Source organism: Gobius niger (genome assembly GCF_951799975.1).
Source record: "Gobius niger genome assembly, chromosome: 6".
Classification (NCBI taxonomy): Eukaryota; Metazoa; Chordata; class Actinopteri; order Gobiiformes; family Gobiidae; genus Gobius; species Gobius niger.
The window spans coordinates 22,555,404-22,579,045 of record NC_136857.1 but is presented as its reverse complement, the minus strand read 5'-3'; the positions used below and the strand labels follow the sequence as shown (position 1 = coordinate 22,579,045).

Sequence of the window (23,642 nt, the reverse complement as noted above, 5' to 3'; positions counted from 1 at the left end):
ACCCAGTTTGTTGTGAGGACTGCACTACACTACTACTACTATTAAGTTATTACTCCACTGTTTCTACTACAGCTGCAGCTTTGTACTGGAAAGCTCAACAAGTTAACCCCTGAACCCCCCACCTTAACCGAGAACATTCTCTCCAGTTTGACCCAAATCTAGAAGCTTCTTGACTGGAGAACTTGACTTGACAGCCTATAGGCCAGTGTAACGCCTCATTGGAAATCAAAGACCTACAAATCATCAAAGCTTCATCCTTGTGTTTGTTATAAAGTTCTAGTTGGATTTGTTGCATTTGTTTTCATCACATTTTCATTGCTCTTCATTGCTTTTTTTTTGTTCATATTTTTTTGGCTTTTTTGTCACACTTTGGCCACATTTCGGGTTGTTTTTTTCAGGCGTGATGTATCTGGTCAAGTTGAAATGAAAACACAAAAAGGATGAAGCTTAGATGTGTTGCAGCTCTGAAGTACTCTTTTAAAATTGCAGCCTTTTTGTGTAATATTTGTGGTCGCCTTTGCTCTACCTGATCCTGCCAGACCTTGGAAGCTAAGCAGGGAAGGGCCTGGTTGGTACTTGGATGGGAGACCATTTGGGAACACCAGGAAGCCTGGCCAATGTAGTGAGTAAGTGGTGGTGGTCGGAGGGGCCAATGGCACAGACTGGTTGCCTCGCTTCCGTCAGTCTACCCAGGGCAGCTGTGGCTACAATAGTAGCTTACCACCACCGAGTATGGAGTGAATGAATAATGCAATGTAAAGCGCCCTCGTTCGGTCCAGCCCCGTGAGGCAACTTCTGTTGTGATATTGAGCTGTACAAAACCATTAAACTTAAACTTAAACTTTGAGTGTCCAGCAAAGCGCTATATAAAACCGATTATTATTATTATTATCATATTATTAATGTTTTTGATATTATTATTATGAATAGTTTGCTACTTTTATCCTTTTGTGAGGCAGACTTAACAATCCAAGAGCACTTCATCTGTCCTTGAATGGGAAAAATGTGTAATTTTTACCCAGGCACCACACCTTTATTGTCGTGAGGCGGAAGCGATGCCTTATTAGACGAAAGTGGGCTGTTTTTTATGAATGAATGCGTGGGGAGGCGGAGTCAGGGGCGGGGTTAAGGGCCGAAGGGAAAGTGAAAGAAAATATGAACGTATTTAAAGGAAGTGAGTCAAAGCCAACTCAGGACACAGACCAAGGACTGGGAACAGGCTCCTTCCAAGACCAAGGCTTCAACCCAGGACTTCGAAACCAAGGCAGAGGTAAAAGCTTTTCTTTAGTAGATTGAGTGATATTTAAACAAATTGTTAAACCAAAACTTTGCTTTTTGATTTACACAGCAGATTGTATTTGACATTCTGATTTAACCAACATTAAACTTAATATATGCAAAATATATTATGGGGCAATAAAATGTGTTGTTTTGAAGTAGGCAACAACACATTTGAAAGTGTCATGGGAAAATCATTGAAATTAAAAATTGAAACTAAAAAAGGAAGTGGGTGAAAGGAAGGAATGACTAAAGAGCATATGAACTCTAGACTCTATAACTTAATAAAGCGCAAATACAATCGAATAATAAATGTGTGCTGACAGATAAAAACCTATAGGTTAATTGGAAACCATAGATCAGACTAGAGATTCAATTTGGACAAAACGAAACCTGATCATAGCTACTGAATGGACCTGCACATTGGAAAGTTTGTGCGGATATTGTTTCTTTATTGTTTTTACAAAAACCCAATGCCTCAACAAACATACATTAGTTTAAGACATATCCTTGTTCCATGTGTGACAACATGACAATAGAGAGGTATGTGAGAGAGCAGACAGGCAGGTATCGGAGTCCACATCAGAACACTGATAAGGCTCTGGGAATCTGAAACATGTGGCACCCTCATCTCTATCTCTAACAGCCCCAAAGCATTTTGAATACAATGGATTTTGAAATGAGAAATACGTTTATTTTAATGTGTTTTTGCTAGATATTGCTTTTTAGCTAAAATAAAAACAAGCTTGTAAATTCTAATTATTGGGGGGCTCGAAGACAATTTCAAATCCATAGTGGGGCCGCCATGTCCTGGACTTTGGAAACTCTAGATTCTAGAGTTTCCAAAAGATTTGAAAGAAGAAAGAAGAAAAGTAGAAAGAAAAAGCAGTCATGCAAATATTTATTGAGTAGAGTAAGAAGTTTGCCTTGATGACAATGCATATAGAACTAGTGTGAAATAGTTATTATGCAAAAATAAAGCCATTGATTAGAAATGTGTGCTCGCCAGTAGAGCTACAAGACAAACATGAAACGCCATAGATTGTGAGGTCATGTGTTGAGAGCGGTGGAGCTTGCTTGGGCTCGCCTATCATGATCCTCTCTCGTCTGCCTGTCTGCCTTATGTTTCCAGCGGCTGGTGCGGGAGGCTCAAACTCTTAAAGTAAACGCAAAGTCACAGGGGGAAGCACCAAGGAGAGGGCCATTATTTGGTTTCCTCTGAATTACAGGAATCATGTGATCATGCTTGCCTAATGCACACTTTCTTTTTAACTGTGTATTTAAAAGCAACGGCTTATTAGGCAACTGTCATTTTTCTATTGTCCAGAAAAGAGCGTGTTTCCTGATACACTCATATCCCAAATGTCTTTCTATTCCTGACAGGCTTGGATGAGTCTCTTCTCATGCATGTCCACTGATGCAGAGCAGAGGACGCTAACAGGTTTGTCCAGATCTCATTCACTTTTATTTATGCACTGAGTTGGGTCGTGAGGGTAACGGTCTCTACCACCGAAGATAAGCCTCAAAGGGGAGAGAGGTATTTGTAAGAATTAAACTCAGACTAAACAAAATAAACATCCGCTAAAATGACAAATGTGTGAGGCCTGGGTTGCACTGTAATAACATGGTAAATGGGATTAAAGCATTTTACAGCCCTGTTTTCTTATTATCACCAAGAAAATACAACCTTGCTTCCTGGAAATGTAAAGGATTGTGATTATTATTATTATCATCAGTAAGAGTAATCAAACCAAACCAACTGTCACCCAGTCATCTGTCAATTGCAATTATACAACAAATCCTTTCTCAATGTGCAGGTGAACTTGTCTCTGAGTGAGGAGGTTGTGGACGTCTAATCTCACAAACATGAACAGGTAAATTTAAAGTCAAGCGGTGTAACATTTCCTCCAATACAATGAATGAAGTACAAGCTCCTCATTCATTTCAGGCTCGCCTCTCCTCAGTCCATCTCGTACTGTGGCTGGGAGTGGGACATCACCAGGAATACATGGAGATGTTCATACTTTGAGTCCTTTTTCAAATGCTTTATTTCAAGAGCTGCACTTCAAAAATGTAATCATCAGGGCTTGTTTATGGTTGAGGTTTTTATAGTTTAATTACTGTGATGTTTAACCTGGAATGCCCTGCAGTGTGGCTTTAACCTGGTGCATATTCTCCGGTATGGCTTTACCCAAATCTAAAAGCTTCTAGACTGGAGTTTAAATGAGATGTTACAGCCTATAGGCCAGATAGCGCCTCATTTAAAATCCAAGACCTACAAAAGTGATCTAAGACGATCTTTTTCCTCATGTTGTTTCCGTGTTGTCAACACTTTTTTTCAAATTCTTTTTCATCGCATTCTTGACTCTTTTTGTTGAGTTGTAGTCACTTTTTTTGTTGAGTTGTAGTCACTTTTTTGTTGAGTTGTAGTCACTTTTTTTGTTGAGTTGTAGTCACTTTTTTCGTTGAGTTGTAGTCACTTTTTTTGTTGAGTTTTTGTCACTTTTTTTGTTGAGTTTCGGTCACTTTTTTGTTGAGTTTCGGTCACTTTTTTTGTTGAGTTGTAGTCACTTTATTTGTTGAGTTTTTGTCACTTTTTGTTAAGTTTTTCTCACTTTTTTGTTGAGTTTCGGTAACTTTTTTGTTGAGTTGTAGTCACTTTTTTGTTGAGTTTTTATCACTTTTGTTAAGTTTTTCTCACTTTTTTGTTGAGTTTCGGTCACTTTTTTTGTCTAGTTGTAGTCACTTTTTGCTCATCTCTTATGGCTTTTTTATCACTTTTTGTCGCACTTTCGTCTGTTCTTTTTGCTGCGTTTTTAACCTTGTATTCTTCTCGTTTTTGTCACTATTTTGATATTTTTATTCGAAGCTTTTTGATATACTGATATTTTGACCAGTGTAAAATTCTGTGCTAATCTATTGTTGTTCTTCTTTTCTTCCAGCTTCTTTGACATCGCCCCTGGTCCTCCCTCCGTGACTTTTTCTGGTGAGTGGGATCGTAACGGAACCCATAATGCAGCTGTGAAGGTCCTCGGCTGGTTATGAGCTCCGTTTACATCCCACGATACACACTGCTTCTCCTGGCATCAAACTCCTGTCACCGATCACCTGACATCTGCGCTTACCTCCATTTCTAAGTCAATGTTAAGTTTCTCATTATTGAAAAGCTGTTTGAACGGATGAGGGCTGTGTCTCGAATGACACGTTTTCTCCCGGATTGCTGTGATCCAGAAACGCAACCGGGAATTTCGTGTCAGACAAGACGGACTCCCTTTTGCCACATCAGAACAGGAGCAAATGTAGTGTTTTACATATGGGGTAAATAAATGCTTGAAAATAACTTATTTGGTTGTTTGGATGGTTCATAGACAAGATTATTTTATTTATGACTACATACTTTAATATCAGTAATTATCAAGTCTCAGTGACATTACTAGTCACAGCATTAACAGAAGCTAAACTCAATGCTCAGTCTACGATAAAAGCAATAGAAAAGTGGCTGTTCCAGTTTAATGTCGCCCTCCTGTGGCGATTGAAAACTATTTAAAAACGTCAAGTCTTTTTGTGGCCGGTGACATCGCGTATTTAACCTCTTAACCCCCGCCTTAACAGAGCACATTATCTCCAGCATTTATGTTGCTTTTTCATCACTTTTTTTCCGTGATAACTCAAAAATTCTTCACTCCGAACAAGAATGGGCTAGAGACGTTTAGACTTAGAGACCTATGCTCTGGAATTTATGCTCTACAGGGCAAGAGCCAGACTAAATCATATCTGGCCCGCAGGCCGCATGTTTGGCACCCCTGCCTAACATTTAACGTTGAACTCCTGCTGCAGGTGGTGGATCCACTGAAGGACGGCCTCACGATTCTAACCGGGCCTTCTCTAATAAGGGACTTCTGAACCACTCTTTGTCACCTAGAACCTGTTTGCCATGGGAGACCCTACTAGGGACAAGAAGCCCCCGACAAATGAGCTCCTAGGATTTTCAGGTGCTCAAACCCTTTCACCACGTTAAGGTGGCGGTTCCAGGAGAGGAATATGAAATACAGATTGATAAAAATTGGAACCAACTTGGGACTTTTGAGAGACAAAATCCCATGACACATACAGTATAAGACCAAGTATAATGATTGATCTGAGTGTGGATGTAGTGGCACAAAATTAGAATGAGAAACAGGATGTATAGGATTAACCATGTACATGGCAACAGCATCGGGGATACAGTGGGAGGAAAATGTATGTGAACGCTTTCAAATTTCTCACATTTCAGCCTAAATTGGTCACTAAATGTGGTCTGATCTTGATCAAAATCATAAAGTGAATAAACAGTGTCTGAAAACCAACACCACCCAAGCAATTACATTTTATCATATTTTTAATGGCCACACAGGAGAGGGAGGAATAAGTAAGTACACCGTCTGAATCTTGCTGAACTGCAGCAGTTTTGTAAAAAAATAAAAAAGGTCCAAGATTCATCCTGATCGTTGTGAGCGTCATTGATCTATATAATATCAGGTTTTCCCGCCTCTCGTCGCAGTAAATCCACACAGTTTTCCTCACTTTTATTTTATTTTAACCATGTCCTTATCATCTGCTGCTACAAAATGACACAGGCCTATAGTATGAACAAAGAATGATTTAACTTTTTATTTTATTGTTTGCATGTCGAGACTGTAATGCTCGTGAAGTAGCTTCTAATTTTTTTTTTTTAATAGACTTTATTGAATTCTTTTGTTTCACAATACAAAAACAGTACAACAAGAGCAGTGTATTTTATATTGTGAGATCTATAAAGCCCTATTTTATCTGATCTTTTATCTAATCTAAATGATATAGACCAGGGGTGTCCAAACTTTTTTCATGGGGGGGCCACATATTGAAGCGTACACGGGGTGAAGGGCCATAGATCGGTGATTAGTGCCATGAAACCTTTGACAAGCAGAGGTTTAAAATGTGCCCCACACCGTAATTTATGCTTAAAACCTTCGTGCCAGCTCTTTCAAAAGGTTCATACTGTCTTCTTAGCCTATTATAGTTCTTTTAGTAAGACAGAAGGTTTAGTTTACCTGCTGTTTACCTAGTTTTGATCACTCCCTGTGATCTTCCTCCATGCCAGCTCTGTCTCACAATAAAATGTTAGTTGTTAGGTTAGAATTGTGTCAAATTATTACATTTACATTACATTAAATAAAAAGGATCATCTCTGATGGTTACCGACAGTAAAAAGGCCAAGGGCCAACAAAAATTGGTCTGAGGGCCGCATTTGGCCCCCGGGCTGCACTTTGGACACCCCTGATATAGACAAATACAAAAAAAAAACACCATAATAGGTACCATGGTGTTAATGTATGTCCATAAAAGTTAAGAATGCAACCTTCTGAGCAGGTCTACAGCCGCAGTAAAACTAAGAGCTAAATCTGGTTAGACATAAAGTGCCTCATTCACATCCACTCCCCTCCAGATGAAGTGGAGGTGGTGAACAGAATCATCATCAGGTGAAGATAAATTGATGATGCTTTTCCAAAGTCTTCCTCAGGATTCTGTTGGAGGCTTGATGCGGTTCATCTTTAGCATAGTCACATTGACGCCCAGTTTCATGTTGAGCTGGCGGAAAAAACAAGAGTGAACGACGCATTTACCTCGCTTTTTAAATCTCAGCTCAATACCCACTTATTTAAACGTAGCTACTCAGTTGGATGTGCTTTTATGAGGTCCTATTGTGATTTTATGATTGTATCTCATGTAAGGGGACCTTGGGTGTTTTGAAAAGCGCCGACAATTAAAATATAAATATGAATTTGACACTTTTATATTTGTAAACAGAAACACACAAACCCCTATGTTATCAAATTCATCCACACGGCGAGGGAACCGTTTTCACAGCTTTCCATCAATAAATGTCCCCTATTTGGGATTATGATATTTTGATATTGTGTGTGTGCACAAAAAACTTACTGCTTGTATAATCTGCCCGGTGATGTTGTTATCCAAAAGGTTAGCAGTACTCAGCAGCCTCAGCTTGAACTGGCCTCTCAATTTTGCTGCTGCAAAAATGAAAGGAGGGGTGTTTATTTTTTTAGATCTATGCAAAGCAAGGGCAGTTTAATTGATGCTAATTTTTTACAAAAAGTAACTCAAAGTGCTTCATAAAACAAGACTAATGTATCAAATCTGTAAGTTTAAATGTTTTACAAATGTAACAGTTTGCACATAATCGACCACCGGGATCTGAATTTTCACTTAACATTTTTTTTTCTTCTTCTGAAGCCCCTCCCTTTGCAAATGTCAGTAACTAGTCAGAATACTATCTGGGGTCTCACTCGAGCTTTCCTGTGAACCGGCCTGTCAGGACCAGTCAAGAGGCGGGGGGTACTTGATTGTTTACTCTCAAATCTCGCTCTCACTCTTTCCTCACTTTGCAACCTTAGAGACTGTCACTTTAATGTATAAAATGATAGTTGATCATTATGAAATGAAAGCATCTGTGTCAGAATCACACTCCGCACTTACGTCCAGAGCAAACGAAGGGCAGCCGACGCTCACATGGTTCGTCCCTCCAGAGCCGATCTGAGCCCATGGCCACACAGCGGTGCTGGTTGTTGGGTTCACCACTCGCCCAGTCTCTGAAGCTGCTGGTGCTGTTGTCGGACCACCTCCAGGCCTTCCGGTACAGGCCGATCCACGCATTTAAACCCTGCGTTGCTTCCACCACTTCTTGGTTTTCCGCCGAATTCTCGATCATTGCCAGGTCATGATACTGCTCCCTGCAGTAGTTCAGAGCGTTTCCCCAGGTTTTTGTTAGGTTAACGGAAATGAACTGTTTGACGCCTGATTCAACTGAAAAATAATGAAATAATGAATGAACTAATTCATTTATTACTCAAACAATCATATCAAACCACCACTTTGATTTGCAAAGGAGCTCAAAGCCAAAAGCAATCACTGTTACAAATGAGCCGCGACAGTCACTAATCCTCTCATCATGTCATGCAAAAGTGTTTGAATGTTACAATCAGCCTCTGCCCTAAGGCTGTGCAAAGTCAGGTACAAAAGCACAATAGTTACTTAGATTATTACATTATCAAGAGGCAATATGTCTGTTCACAGCTTCTTGCATGTTGGTACAGTAAGTCTGCAAATAAGGCACAATTAAGTCACAAAAAACATAGTAGGCCTATCTTTGTGTGTGTGTATGTTTTTTTTATTGATTGTGAACTATAGCAGGGAAGTAGTATGTTGTTGTTTACAGTTTTGCTTATTTGTGAAACGTGCTTGTAAACTCCCTGTGAAGAATTGTGACGTTTGGACCAAAACCATCCATTTAAAACTGGTTCACTCTCTTTTTCATTGTTTATCAGCAAAACAAAAGCAGGTACAAGGACTTAACAGATGCTTTTGCTATGGTTTCCGTTTGTTAATTACTTACAGTTTACTTACATTGACTGAAGGATAATGACTTTTGCATCTTACCGTTGTAACAAGCCGGCACGTATTTGCTATTGCAATTCACGTCACTCCATGAGCCACTTATGAAAATTGTGCACTCCTCTCTTGCGAAACTATCCGGCTGATCAGACTCCCATGCCATGTACCGACTACTGCTGATGTTCTCTGTGGCCGACCATCTCCAAGAGTTGGCGTCCGAGTTCATGACCCCTTTCCATGAAGCGGGGTCGTCAAACAGGCCGATCCAGGCCTCTGCGCCATCAGGAATTAATATTTGGTGGTGCTCTTTTCTCCCCACTGTGGCCAGGTCATTGAAGTGGTTTCTGCAGTGCTGCTGGGCATCCTTCCAAGTCAGGTTCAAGTTGACAAAGAGAAACCCATCGATTTGGCTGTGAATGACGGGGACAAGAGCAGTCCCTGAAAAATAATTACTCAACATTATAATTAGCCTGGGGCAACTTATCAACTTATGCGATTCATAAACATTACACAATTCATGGTAAAATCCATTAGAACTTACCAGCGAAGAAGAAAATCGAAGCAATCATGGTTAACGATTTCAATGCGTTCAATAAGTTACAACACAGCGATCACAAATAGACACAAATGTGAAGTTCGACTTGACTTTGAGCAGCTGTGTCCAGACTTTATAGTGAATCTGACTATCTCAAATTGAATAGTCAAATGAAAATAAATTTGCATGTGCTGTCAATGTACAGGAGCTTTAAGCCCCTGATCCGAGAGACAAGGCCATGGATTACAATGAGACATTTTTATACTTAGGCTTTTCTGTTTCAAAGGGGGGACACTCAGTTCTCCTTAGGTAACAGTCAAATCTGTGCAGGCAGGTACTGTTCGTCCTGATGTTGTTTGCATGAATCATTCCATGTGAAATCAACCAATTTCTGAAAAACCTCACGCATGGCTCTTCATCAAGCTGGAGTGATTGTGGTTAAGAAACTCATTCATGAGAGTGTTTGTAGTTAGTTTCTAATTGTTTGTTTAATAATTAGGTTATAAAAAAGCTGTTATTCATTGAACATTTCCTCTACTCATCATTACAATACAATAACAACAAAGGGCATTAGTTCATGTCCCACATGAAACACCAAACAATTGTTACCCAAACAAAGGAACACTTTCTGCAATTGTTGTACATCATATATGACCTAATGGAGGTTTCAAAAACTTTAACAGGTATTTAATGTCTGATGATTTGCGTAAAAATATTTCTCAAAAATCATCTTGGGGTCCAGAGATTCAATGCTAGAGAGCCACATTTGGCCCCCGGGCCTGATGTTGCCTACCCCTGGAGTAAAGCCTATTTATTCTATTTAAAATAAAATAAAATACATTTCTAGTCGAGATAAACAACAGAACAGGCAAGGCACAACATTGATTTTTTTTGATTGATTGATTGAATATTTTATTTCGAGCTACACAACACGTACACAAAAGCGAGAAAATAATAATAATAATAATAAAAATAGCATTCTAGCTCGAAAAGGAGTGGGAAGCAGACAAGCTAATTAACTCCCACCCACGTTCACTTAAATAATAATGTGGTTGCAACAATAACAATGTTTAGTTGTTTTTGTCTTACTAAACAATTGAGTTGAGTTGGTTACATGTTTACAACATTTACAACAATGCATTACATTAAGTCAACAATCACAGTATATGTTAAACTTTATAACAAGTGTATAAAAAAAATGTTATGCCTAATTCATTACCATGTTAGTATTACTGTTATTCATCATCAACATTGTTATTAAGTAAATAAAATGTAAGATCAAAAATATTGATCTTACTTTTTTTTCTTCAAGATTTAAGGAGGATAGTCATATTCAAAATTCATTTTAAAACAGCTGAAATTAGGCTGCAGTTATTTTTGTGAATGTGGTATTACCCATAATGATGAGGTTAATCAAAAGTGAAACTTCCCTCGTCAGTTTGAATAATAAATAAAAATATCTCGTAAATTGTTTAAGTTCATTGATTTTATTATGTAACCAGATATGTACATCTTGTCATAATTTCCTACTAACTGGGCAAGAGAAGAATAAATGTTCTATTAGTTTTGGGTCAACTGCAAAACCAAATCTACCTCTTAGTGTCTCCGCAGATGGAGAGTGGTAATTTAAGAATTTCAAATTGCATTTCTTTTACTTTGGGGGCAAGGCAAGTTTATTTGTAGAGCACAATTCATACACAAGGCAATTCAAAGTGCTTCACAGTTGCATAAATACAAGAAAACAAATAGAATCAATAAAAACATCAACATAAAATTAATCAATTACAGTAAAAGGCAAGAGTGCAGATAAAATGCTTTCAGTTTTATGCCTGGGCAAAAAGAACTTTTTTCAGCCTGGATTTGAACATTGTCAGAGTTGAGGCCTGTCTCTCACATCCTCATGAAGACTTGAATGAAACTGAAACGCAGCCTCACCGTGTTTATTATTGACTCTGGGAACCACCAGGAAACCCCTCCCTGAAGTTCTCAGGGCCAGAGATGGTTCATACGGCTCTAACATGTCAGAGATGTGCTTTGGAGCTAAACCATGAAAAGACTTGTACACAAGCAGAGCTGTTTTAAATTCTATTCTCTGAGTGACAGGAAGTCAGTGCAGAGACCGGAGCACTGGACTAATATGGTCATATTTCCTGGCTCTGGTCAGGACTCAAGCAGCAGCGTTCTGGATGTACTGTAGCTGTCTGACAGTGAGCAGCCGTAGTCTAGGAAAAGTATCAAACACATTGTTAGACAGGAGAAAGTAAGTGAGCTGCTGATATACTACTTTCTCTAGGACTTTTCCTAAGAATGGCAGGTTTGATATGGGCCGGTAGTAGTTTAGTAGCTTGGCATCAAGGCTGCTCTTCTTCAAGGTCCTTGGAAATGCTCCAGTCTCAAGTGAGATGTTAACTAACTGAGCAAGTTGTGGTAACAAGCTGGTCAGCACAGACTGGGTAATTCATCCAGGCAGCATGTACATGATCTCAGACCGGAGATAACCTCTTCCATTGTTTTGTCAGTAACAGGTGTGAAATGTGTCAGCTCCAGGTGTTTATCTGGTGGCAGAGTTTCCATTTGTGTTGTGGAAATTATGGCATTTTTAATGCTTTGGACTTTGTCATTAAAAATATTGCAAACTCATTGCATTAGATGTAAAGATTAGTTATATAGGGGCAGTGAAACTGGAGGGTTTGTTAATCTGTTTACTGTGGAAAACTGAACACGAGAATTGTTTCTGCAGTTTGCAATGATTTTAGAGAAGTACTTCTCCCTTGCTCTGCGCAAAATCTGGTTGCACACACAAAACACTTCTTTGTAAACCTCAAAATGAACCTGGAGCTTTGACTTGTGCCATTTCCATTCGGCTTTTCGGCACTGGCGATTGGCCATTTAATATTACAGTTCCAATGGGTTTTTTTTAAATATTGTTGGATTATCCAATATTTTAAGTTTTTCATAATCATGACAGATGTCCTTTGAAAGCTTTATTTAAATATTTGTTTTCACATTTTTTTGTCTGTCTGTGTCTTAAACCTACAATCGTTTGGAAGTTTGATTAGAAAAAATAATTATATTTTGTATCAGCTGTATCAAAGCCACGGGGATAGATTTACAGATTTACCTGAATTCTATGAGAGAACATTGAATTTTGAGTTTGTTTTTTAAATCTTGGAACAGTAAGATTTTACTGTTTATATCTAGAATATCATGTGCAAAGATAATGCCTTGGTCAAACCAAAGGTTTATGGGTAAATACCATCATCCAATGATGCAAAACTGAAACTCAGATATTCCTATTTATTGTATTATTGTTGCAATTATTTTATTCGAACACAAGATGGCGCCGTCGCATGTAAACAATGGTGCAACGCGGTTTAAGGTTCGGTGGAAACGTCTACATTTCATTAGTTCCGGGTGGGTTGAAGCCTCGCGGAACCAACGCCAATATCGGCCATGGATTTTTGATTGATCGCGGTCTGAACACGTAACTGTGGGCTACTACTACTGAAGGACACAGGACTTTTCGCGTCAGTACAAATCAAAACGTGTACATATCGGGATGTCAATAGCGTCCATGAGCTTATCTTAGTATTTGACAGCTCGTTGGGACCTCCTCTGCTGCTGCTGCCGCGGCTGCTCGTGTTGTTGTGATGATGGAGGAAGAGGCTGCTTCATCTCCTCCGCTGCGCATCTCCGCCACTGTCCGGGCTCTGAGCTCTGCACTGCGCGGAAAACGAGAGTATGGACCCGCCAAGAGTCGAGCTAACGACGGGGAGAGGATGTTCCCCGAACCGGAGAAACTGTGGTTCAAGGAGAGCAGCGCTAAAAACCTCCGCAACAGGGACTTTCTGTCACCCTGCACCATGCTCAATACGCTCTATGTGGATGGGCAGGTCAGTGGCACATTCACCCCCCAAAAAACTTTATGCAAAGGCCTTGTTTTCGTTAAACTGTCTGTATTTAACTAAAATAGATGTTATGTTGGATTAAATTACCAAGATGTCCTGAGTTTTTGCCTCGAAATATAAAGCAGGCCACATTTTCAGCTGTACATTGCAATCTTTTGTCAACCTAAACTACTTATCACTTACAATTACTTACAGACAAATAGTGCTGCCAATCTAGGGCTCAACGATATGGACAAAATGTCATATCTCGATGTTTTGCCAGATATCTCGATATCGATATGATACGATATAACTATGGGTAAGGTGAAAAACGAGCAATTTTCAGAAAAATGGAAACATAATACCAAAGAGGGCAGTTTCATTGATGAAAATCTATTTCACTTATATCTCGCTTCTTCGATTTGAATGTTTTGAATGTTTATATCTCGATATCAATACGATAACGTTATATTGTTGCTTTTTCGATATTAATATCTTGAATGTTCATATCTCGATATTGATACAATAACGATATATCTGTCAGCTCTACTGCAATCACACAGCATTTACTGCTCAACACAGATCTGGTGTGGTATTGAATCGACCCCCCTGAAGCTCTCATTATTAACTCATGAGTGAAGCTTTATGTGGGTCATACCCAACATCTGCAACTGTTCACACTTGACACTCGTTGTAGCGCAGCGGGACAGTGGTTTATGGTGTCATAGGATGGTCATAGGTTTGACTCCTGTTCTTCTGTGACATTTAGACGTTTGGAAGTTCTCTTGTGTTTGTCAACTAAAACATGTTCTCTCCTCCAGCGAGGTTCCTCTCACCAATAACCTGGCTCAATATCTGGGTGTTGCAGTAACGTTTTTTTTTTTTTTTGAGTAATTAGGTTGACATTAGCCAGAATTGTAATTTCAATATTTCTTACTGCCTTACATATTTGTGTTATTTTAGAGTTTTGTGTAAAGTACTAGTTAATTCGTCTCTTCCCGTTTGAACAGTATTTATTAAGTTTCACGACTAGAAGCCCTTCTGAGCCGATGAAGCTGGTGAATTTACTCCAGATAACTTTGCGCACTATTGTCTTACATGTTGTAAGATTTACCTGCACAAAGACCTAACTGTCTCTTTTCCCCTCTCCTCATAGGTCCCACCATGCACTCTGTCCCGGATCCTGTCCCTCCGTGGCTCTGGGGTGCTCCCTGTATCTGAAGGGGGTGTGGTGGGGGAGGGGCTGAGGGTCAGGGTGGACCGTGCCGCTGCGTTCAGGTCTGTCCTGGGAGAGCAGAGAGGACTGGAAGACTATCTCAAACCATCTACTCACAGAGAAGCCAGTGTGGTGGTCAACTGCCCTGCCCTGCACACCAAAACAAACGCACCCACCGCCCAGTCGCTCTCCCTGGGACAGCTGCGCACCATCCTGCTGGCTGACCACATGGGGGCGCTGCTCAGGAGACAGAGGTGAGCAGGAATCAAATTCACTAGTGCAGTAAAATGTAGGGGTGTAACGGTACGCTAAAATTGTATTCGGTTCGGTTCACGGTTTTGGAGGGCTCGGTTCGGTTAATTTTCGGTACAAATAAATAAGAACTAACAAAATTTTTCTTTTGAAAAGCTGCCAATACACAATAGAATTCTTGCATAAAATAAATAAAAGCGACCCCCTGTGTGAGGACCACTAACCACTAAACCACTGTGAGACTGGGATTTAGGACTACTACTAGTCTATTTCCCTTTTTAAAATAGTAAATGGCAAATGGTCCCATTCTCTCACCTCTGGTCCCTGACCCACAGATTGGGAACCGCTGATTTAAAACTAACTGAAACCTGCTCCTGACTGTTGTCTCTGTCTTACCGCTGACAATTAGCCTGTGAGTCGCCCAATCCGTATTAGACTGTGCACATTCAGAGAACCAGAGTTACTGTAAGTAACTGCGCTCATGAGAACCATGTGGATTCAACTCAACAAAAAGGGCACGGAGAACGGCTTTTTTCCATTCGCCAAACTACTGTCCGGATACTTTAGACTCACCAGACACAATAAGAAGAGAGTTTAAATGAGAGTGAGGCCCAGAGCTGCAGCCCAGAGTCCGCGCAGAGAAAACATGAGAGCTGCGCCCGGGACACGGGTGACGTGATGCAGCCACGGAGGAGCCGCGCATGAGGCGAAGCACCGGGAAACAGACGGCCGAGCGGGGACACGAGCGGAGAAGCACTCGCGCTTTGGAAGTGACAGGGGGAAGGCGGTCGGTCTCTCCTGCTCATTCACTTCACCAGACTACTCCGTGTTGGTGTTATATGTGGCGAAGTAGGCGGAGAGTGAGTGCGCGCAGGAAGAGCCTGTCTCCGTAACAACGCGTTGATTAATCAGTGAAACAACACTACGCACCTTGCGTAGTTTGCGTATAGGAAGAACCGGCTCTGAGCGCTAGTATAACTTTTTGGCTGAAGTGCGGACGTGATGGGATATTGTAGCGAGGCTCAAGACTTTTAATATACTTAAAGCCAGCGCCTTCAACGCCTTCAGCTACTCATGCAGCTTCTATAGCGTCCGTGCGGAAACTCGCGTAGGAACTTTGTTCCGCGGCACTTAATATGACGCTTATAATAAATTTACATTATTTAATGAAAATAATACACCGAAACGGTACGCAAGTGGACCGAACCGAACAGGCCGAACCGAAGCGGTTCAATACATCTCCGTGAACCGTTACACCCCTAGTAAAATGCTGATGTGTTTGTTCATATCTAGGATGGACAGAAGTGTATTTTTTCATATGATATAGGAAAGACAATATTGTAAATGCTTTGGGTTTAGAATTTGTTCAGACTGATATGGTTTGGATCGATACTAAAAGCACAGTCAGAAGTAGATCTTCATTTGAGCATAATTTTTGAGTAGACATTATATTGTGATAATATCATGGAGATGGTAAAGAAAGATATGACCGATATCTCCCCCTCTGTTTCAGCTTTTTAGTCTCATTTTGCCCCAAACTTCCTGAAGACAGTGACATCATCGCCTTCCTGGGAACGCTGGGAGTCGATTGGCCGACAGTCTCCGTCAGCTGGTCCAACGAGGATGGGGAACAGAGGATGAGGGAGGAACTGGAAAAGTGTCTGTATCGAGAACATGAACCAGAGAAAGGCAGGGGGGCGAACGGGGCGAGGAGAGAGAGTGATGAAGCAGTTAGGATAAACCTCACCAGAGTGGTCCAGGAGCAAGTTCTGATGGGATATGACCCCAGCATTGGCACTTGCACCGGTAAGGACAGTTTAGTTTTTTCTTGTTTTGCCTTGTCGTCCAATGTCTTTATTTTTCTGCCATTTCAAGCTGCCTCAGAAGATTGTTGCATGTTGTTCTTCGATAGATTAGCTTCACTTTTTGTGGTGCTTCTTACATGATCTGGAGATGTGCATGTTGCTAATGCGTTTCCTTGTTTATTTTTCAGTTCAACAGGAGAGTGTTTCTCATCTGGCTCAGTTAGAACTGGCAGCATCCGACTGCGCTGTAAGAACACTCACAACAGCAATAAGTTATATTCATATTAAAGGTGCATTATGCAACTTTTTATGTGTATTTGACATTGTAGTGACCCAGCGGCTGTACGAGGATCAGCATGGCGCCTTTACTTTCCATCAAAGTGTTGTCTAGGACACTCCAGGATCACTTGTTGGGAAGGTTTTCACTGCTGACGGAGCCTCTCACCAGAAAACCTACAAAACAATTGATCCTGGAGCATCGTCGAGACCACCGTGAAGGCGCCATGCTGACCACTCATTTGGCCGCTGGGTTATTACAAGGTAAAATATGCACAAATATGAACATTTTTCTTGCATAAAGAGTTGCATAATGCCCCTTTTAAAGCAGAAATAAGTAACTTTTGCTCCGAGACGCCACAAGCGCCACAGCAGCTGTCGTGGCATGTTGTAGTTTTTTTTACCCCTTAATTGTCCGTGAGCGTAAATAAATACTATGCTAAGAAAAGACAAAGGGAGAGATGGATATTGTACATTGTGCCACAACCCAATTATACAATGAAGAATTTTTTGTCCCCCTCATCTTTCGCTGTAAATTCTGCTTAAGTGGCGCTAGCCCACTGTTAGCTTTGCCCGTTAGCCTGTTTCTTCTGGTCGTGATAAACCAAATAACACATTTTTGCAAAATGTTCATGAACGAAACGAAAGCTGTAGACAGAATACAGTCTGGACTTACCATGTCACAAACCTCAGAAATTAGAGCCAAAAGTGATTTTGTAGACAACGGAGAGCAGTGAGGGAGATATTTTTTGTACTGGGGCTGCCGGGTCAGAGCAGGGAAAGTTGCAATTGTGGTTTTCTGGCCAGAGACACCAGGGGGGGATGAAAGACCCCCCACAATCATTCTATTAACACTTGCATTACCCTCAGATGCACGGATTTATTAAGGTAAAAAAGTTACTTAGTTCTGCTTTAAGGGCTTATGTAATGATAATAAATACGTCTACTCTTTCAGCAGAACTTGACATTATTAATTTACACTGTTCTCACTGTTTTAACAAAGATGTACAGTATATGGAGTTCTCATGGAGCAAATCTTTTATTCCGTCTTGTATCATTGTCAGGTTTCCCCGGCAACGGTGGTCCACGTCGCTTCCTGTCAGGACGAGTTCAGACAGCAGCAGGTCGCTATGTTGTGGAGGGCCAGTGGCGCCGCACACACACAGGTGACCATAACTCTCTTACCAAGTCTAAAATAAGAATCATCAGACCATAGATAGCAACTAATAATGCTTTAACTTAACATGTTGTATGTATATATGATACACAAGAGCAGAGAAGAGCCAATATCTTGTGTAATTGTTTGCAGAGATTCCTGGTGTGTGGTCCCGTGAAGACTCCAGGATCTCAGCTCACGGCCGCTCAGTATCTGCAGTAAGACACACACACACTTGCCTCTTCCTGGCTGCACCATGTTAAGTTTTTACTTCACTTATTGATTATCTTGCGTTTATTAGAAATGATGACTAGTGTGGCCTCTTCACTTTATTATTACTATTTTTCCCACTCACGTTTGTTTCATTTTTCAGACTGAGAAGAGATCAGATGAAAGAAGCCTCTGAGATGAAGTACGGCGACCAGGTGGAAGGTCAGGGAGAAATTAATTTTTAATCTTAATTTCATGTGGATTGTACACTGCTTTGTACAAATTTAGTAGTTATGATTCTCATTTGACCCTTTTCTTTTCCAGGTCAGAGTTGGGATGACATCATCAGGGTCATGACCTCTGCCACCGTCCGATTTGAGCTTCTGTCTACGGTCCACACCAGTCCAGTGAGTAGTAAGATTTTATTCATTTCGGTATTGATTGATTTGCAAAACTTCCGATTCACCGAAATGATGTTCAGTTGATATATTTTAAGCCATGCGTTGATGACACAAATCTTCCATACACAACATTTCTCTTCCCCCCTTTTCATGCCACTGTATAATTAATATTTATGTTTAAATGTTTTGAAATGTCTCTATAGAACTGTCTTCTGCTGCCCTCTACTGGCCATTTTGAACCCGTTTTTAACAGAATCAGTGGAGGAATTATAGAAAACACCCCGTCTATATGTTGTACAAATGCTATTTTTGCAGCACAGTTTGAAGTCTTCTCTCTGTAGTGTCTGTGAGGCGTTCAGGCTCGGTTCCACGTTTTGTGAATCTTGTGGTGTGTTCAGGTGACACTGGATGTTCACAGAGAGGGCTCCGTCTCCACTAAAGGGCCCAGAGGGGGAGTGTTCGTCATGTACAACTGCGCCAGGCTCCACACGCTCTTCGACAGCTATGAGAGAGGGGTGGAGAAAGGTACGTGTGTAGCTTCTCTGGTGATGCTGGAGGGTTGCCTATTGTACTTGTTTTTGTTTTGAGTTAACGGAAAAATCTGGAGCATCCGGATGAAACTCACCCAGACTTAGGCGAGAAAACGCAAACTCCACACAGAAAGGCCTTACCTTAGTCTAACCTTTTTGAGACGTTGTAAAAATAAAAACAAATATTTATGTATTTACCAATCACATTTGTTTCGTAGGTTTGTATCCAGAAATCCCAGAAGGCTCTGAGCTGGACTTCTCGGCTCTCAAAGAAGAGGTATAAACTCAAATGACTTGCAATTCAAATTATACTCTTTTGTTTCATTTCCACATTTGACAACAAATGAAACTATTAGGTGGTCCTGCGTTTTTCATAGTTATATTGGTTGGTCTCATTCAATCATTTTTAGCGTGTTTATTAACCTCTTACCCCCCGCCTTAACCGAGCACATTTTCTCCAGTTCGGCTTTACCCAAATCTAAAAGCTTCTCGACTGGAGCTCTCAGCCTTTAGGCCAGCGTCACGCCTCATTTGAAAGCTAAGACCGACATATTCTCACGTTTTTGTCGCTTTTTTGACATTTTTCTTTTTTCCAGAACATGTGCTTGGTTAAGGTGGGGGTTAAGAGGTTAAGGAGAATGCTTCTGTGTGTGATGTTGCTAATAGACCCATTTCATGTGACGTAACGTATGCATACTAAACTAGGTGCATGCGGGCGCAGGCTCAGTGCAAAACAGCTGGAAAACCATATTGTAGTAGCATCGCCACGCCATTGACAACACAATGCCGTTGTGTTGCGTTGTTGATTGCACAAATAGAATTACCAACAATCTAGGACTTACATTTTATAACATACCGGCAGGTGCGCACCCTTTTCAGAAGATTAGACTTATGATTGCGTGCAGAGCCGTGGGAAGATATTTTAGCTAGGGGGTGCTGAGGGACAAAATTTACCCCCAAAACGCTTTTTCTGCGCATATTTCCTATTTATTAATATTGCCTGCTGTTCCCAATCCATCCACTAGGAGGTGCTGCAGCCCCCTCAGCACCCTGGGTTCCCACGGCCTTGATTGTGTGCTGTCAAACGAGAGACAAATGGTCCAAAGTTGAGATCTAGAAGGTCTGCTGAATCCAGACGCAGCGAGGAAAACACATGTTCTTTTGCACTCCTGCAGTGACACGGTAACTTTTTTGGGGAGGGACGAGGAGCAACGGATAAAGAGAAACTATCGGTAGAATCCTGCTTCACTTTGAGTTGGGAAATGAGCCACATTTTCCCTCTCTCCCTTACAACAATGACCTACGTGTCTTGTTTTATTCATGATAAATGGATAAATCACATGTTTAGAGCGCTGCACGGTTTCATAAAAGCCTTTGAAGTGCTGTGACGCGAGCGCTCTCCAGTGTGTGTTGACACGGCGCATGGATGCACGTCAAATGGCCTTTAGATTTGTCTTGTAAACTCGTGTTGCAGGTCCTACATGGCTCTGCACAGTATTTAAGAAGAATACAATTGCATAGCTAACATTGGCCTGTACAATTGTAGACCTAAATGCTCACCTGCACTTGAAGTGAGTTTACTTAACTAAGTGCAGCGTCCTCAGATGAGAAACTTTCTTTGAACTATTTTTTCAAGCTTTGACAACAGTTCATTCATTGCCATTATTCAAGCGTAACCATGTAAACAACTGATGTCTCAAATAACTGATTCTGCACCGAGTATGCGCGCTCATCAGATACATGTCTCACGTTTGTCAGCATTGAAATCCGTCTACTAGACATTTAGTTTTTTTACTCCTCTTTTTTATTCCTCCTGTCAAAAGTGTCAAAATAGCAACAGAAATAAGAGGAAAATTAGGATGAAAATGCAACAAAAGAGCGTCAAAAACCTGACTAAAAAAGTGACAAAATGTGTGACAAAAATGCAACACAAAAGCGACAAAGCGATGAAAATGTGGTGAAAATGTGATGAAAACCAACCAAAATAGCGATAAAAAAAATTAAAAAAGTGACGACAACGCAGCAACAACATGAGGAAAAAGATCTATTTAGATGAGTTTTGTAGGTCTTTCAAATGAGGCGTCACAGTGGCCTATAGGCTGTGACCTTTTAGATTTGGGTAAAGCTGAACTGGAGAAACTGCACTCGGTCAGGGCGGGGGTTAAGAGGTTAAAAAAGTTTTCCCAAGACACACATAATTTCAAGCACGAAACACTTATGTTTGTGTCAGCTCTTGATCATCTATCGTAGCAGTCATTTAAACAAACTAGTCCAGATGACTACTTGAAAACGCTTTCCTTTAATGAAACGGGTTCAAACTGTGGTTTCCTCCACGCTAGGGCGAGTGGCTGCTCCTCTTTAATTACCTCATCCCCTTCTCGGAGCTGCTTGACCAATCAGGACAAGCGGTGGACTGTGAAGGGGGCGGGGCAAGGCTCAACGTCAAAACAGAACAGGTGGGAACGACGCTGCTCATCTCACAATGACATTTAATATATTAGAAATAAAGTCAAGAATGTGATTGTTTTTTTCATGTTCCTCTTCAGATGTGCAAATTCTTGGTGTCTCTCAGCAAAGACTTCAGCTCCTACTACAACCGGGTTCATGTACTTGGGGTCAGTATGTTACAGCCACGATGGAAATGTCACAACAGCAGCTGCACACTAGCAATTTGGAAAAGCATTTCAATTATTCCTGAACAAACTAACTGCTCCTGGTTGCTTCTGCAAACACCATTAAAGTAACCCACTATCCCAGAAACCGTGTCTAAAAACATGTTTTTCCTTCTCTCTTCCCAGGAACCTTTGCCTCACCTGTTCAACCAGATGTTCTGTCGCCTGTATTTGTTAAGAGCTTTGAGAGAGTTGTACCACAGTGCTTTGGAGACACTCAACCTGCCTCCGGTCAGACAACTATAGCAACAAAGCTAAAGACAACTGCTAGTAACATGGCTATAGAATCAGAGCCAGAACAAATTACCATTCTAAGTATACCTGATATGGTCCTACCTCGGTTTAGATTTTGCTTAAAATATGAATCCGCTTCTAGGTTCCGCTCTATTTAGCGTTTGAGCAGGACTTAGTAACTTTCACACGGACTTCCAAATGATTTAAGATGGAAAGGTTCCATTGTTCTGCTTTTATTAAATCAGTTATGTAAAGAAAACTAATGCGATGTATGTAAGAACACGCCGTTTAGGAAAACTTGCGATTAGCATCTTAGCAACACTGCAGTTGGATGTGAACAAATTAATTCGTCTGTGATGCAGTTTTACTTCCACACTGGATGTCGTTCACGGATCACAGACTGATAAGAGCGGCGTAAGTAGCAGAAGATCAACCTGTCCACATGAAAGGTTAAAGGGATATTTCAGGATTTTTGACATAGGGCCTCATTTCCTAGTTATCCAGAGCGTTGCTGATTTCTGGAGATATATTTATTTATATATATTTTTTTGTAATTCATGCAGTTCTTATATTTGAAGAGTTCACTGGTGCTAGGCTAGTGCAAGGCTAACGCATTAACCTAGCACCACGAATATTTCCAAACAGAAGAACTGCATGAATTACAAAAAAATCATCTCCAGAAATTAGCAGCACTCTGGATAACTAGGAAATGAGGCCCTATGTCAAAAATCCTGAAATATTCCTTTAAGGCACAGATTTTATTCCACATTTATGGCAAAAAAGGCCTTTTTAAACTCTTCCCAACAGAAAAGAAATCACATAACATTTCACATAGCGTCTAAAATGACGTTAAACTTTCTTAATATAGACTTTTACCTATTTAAAGTTGCACTATGCAGCTTTTATGTGGAAAACAATATATATATTTGTGCATATTTGACCTTTTAGTGACTCGGTGGCGTTATGGGTTTGGCACCTTTGCTTTCCCTCACTGTGGCCTCTATGACGCGCCAGGATCGATAGTTTTTTGGGGATCGTACCAGAAACTGTCCAGAAACCCCAAAACAATTGATTCTGGAGCATCATAGAGGCCACTGTGAGGGAGAGCAAAGGTGCCACACGAAACCCATAACACCACTGAGTCACTAAAAGGTCAAACATGCACAAAGTGTTTTTTCTTCACATAAAAAGTTACATAGTGCATCTTAAAATTAGGTTCAAGCCATAATTGAAGCGCATTCTAACTAAAACTGAACTGAAACTTGGCTTGTAACCTTGGTTTTGGGAGTCAAAAACAGTATTTAGTCTTAAAGGAGAGTACGTTCCACCAGATGGAAAAGTGCCACAGTTTTAAGAGTCTACGTAACCACATTTCACACCTGCCCTAAATTCTCCCCTCCTCCTCCTTGTGTCACAGTTGAGATTTTTCAGATTTTTCTTTCAGTTCACTTTACACAGTGACTAATAGACGGGAAAGGGTTTTTTGTTGTGTGCTGATATTGTACTACCTAGAATATTCTTAAGAGCTTTACCGATTTCAATGGAAACTGGCTGCGTTTAGCTGAATGCGTTTTCATTTTGCATGTCAGGGCATACTGTAATATAAAGAAAAGACGTGTTTATTATTTATTCAGATCAAAGCAATGCTCATAGCCTCAATGCCAAATATGTTCAGTTGTCTTGCACAATCTGTTAACACGTGTGGACTGTATGTAAAAATGAACCATGTTATCAGTCCCCCCCACGAAAAACTTGACAAATC

The 23,642-nt window shown here is 40.6% G+C and overlaps 1 protein-coding gene and 1 long non-coding RNA gene across 2 annotated transcripts; both read left to right on the top strand.

Annotated features, from left to right (window-relative positions):
- Positions 1–1,203: 1,203 nt before the first annotated feature.
- Positions 1,204–3,127, top strand: LOC306964586. Its single transcript, XR_013792983.1, has 3 exons — positions 1,204–1,270; positions 2,662–2,719; positions 3,096–3,127. It is a non-coding gene; the product is annotated as an uncharacterized lncRNA (long non-coding RNA).
- A 9,507-nt stretch (positions 3,128–12,634) lies between these two features.
- dalrd3 (DALR anticodon binding domain containing 3) lies at positions 12,635–21,903 on the top strand. The gene is made up of 13 exons (XM_079559115.1): positions 12,635–13,134; positions 14,285–14,598; positions 16,110–16,402; positions 16,590–16,648; positions 17,742–17,843; positions 17,987–18,051; positions 18,207–18,265; positions 18,368–18,450; positions 18,843–18,969; positions 19,193–19,251; positions 21,314–21,430; positions 21,521–21,589; positions 21,773–21,903. Exons 1-13 carry the CDS (start codon positions 12,892–12,894, stop codon positions 21,890–21,892), a joined length of 1,710 nt encoding a protein of 569 aa, XP_079415241.1. The 5' UTR covers positions 12,635–12,891; the 3' UTR covers positions 21,893–21,903.
- Positions 21,904–23,642: the final 1,739 nt, after the last annotated feature.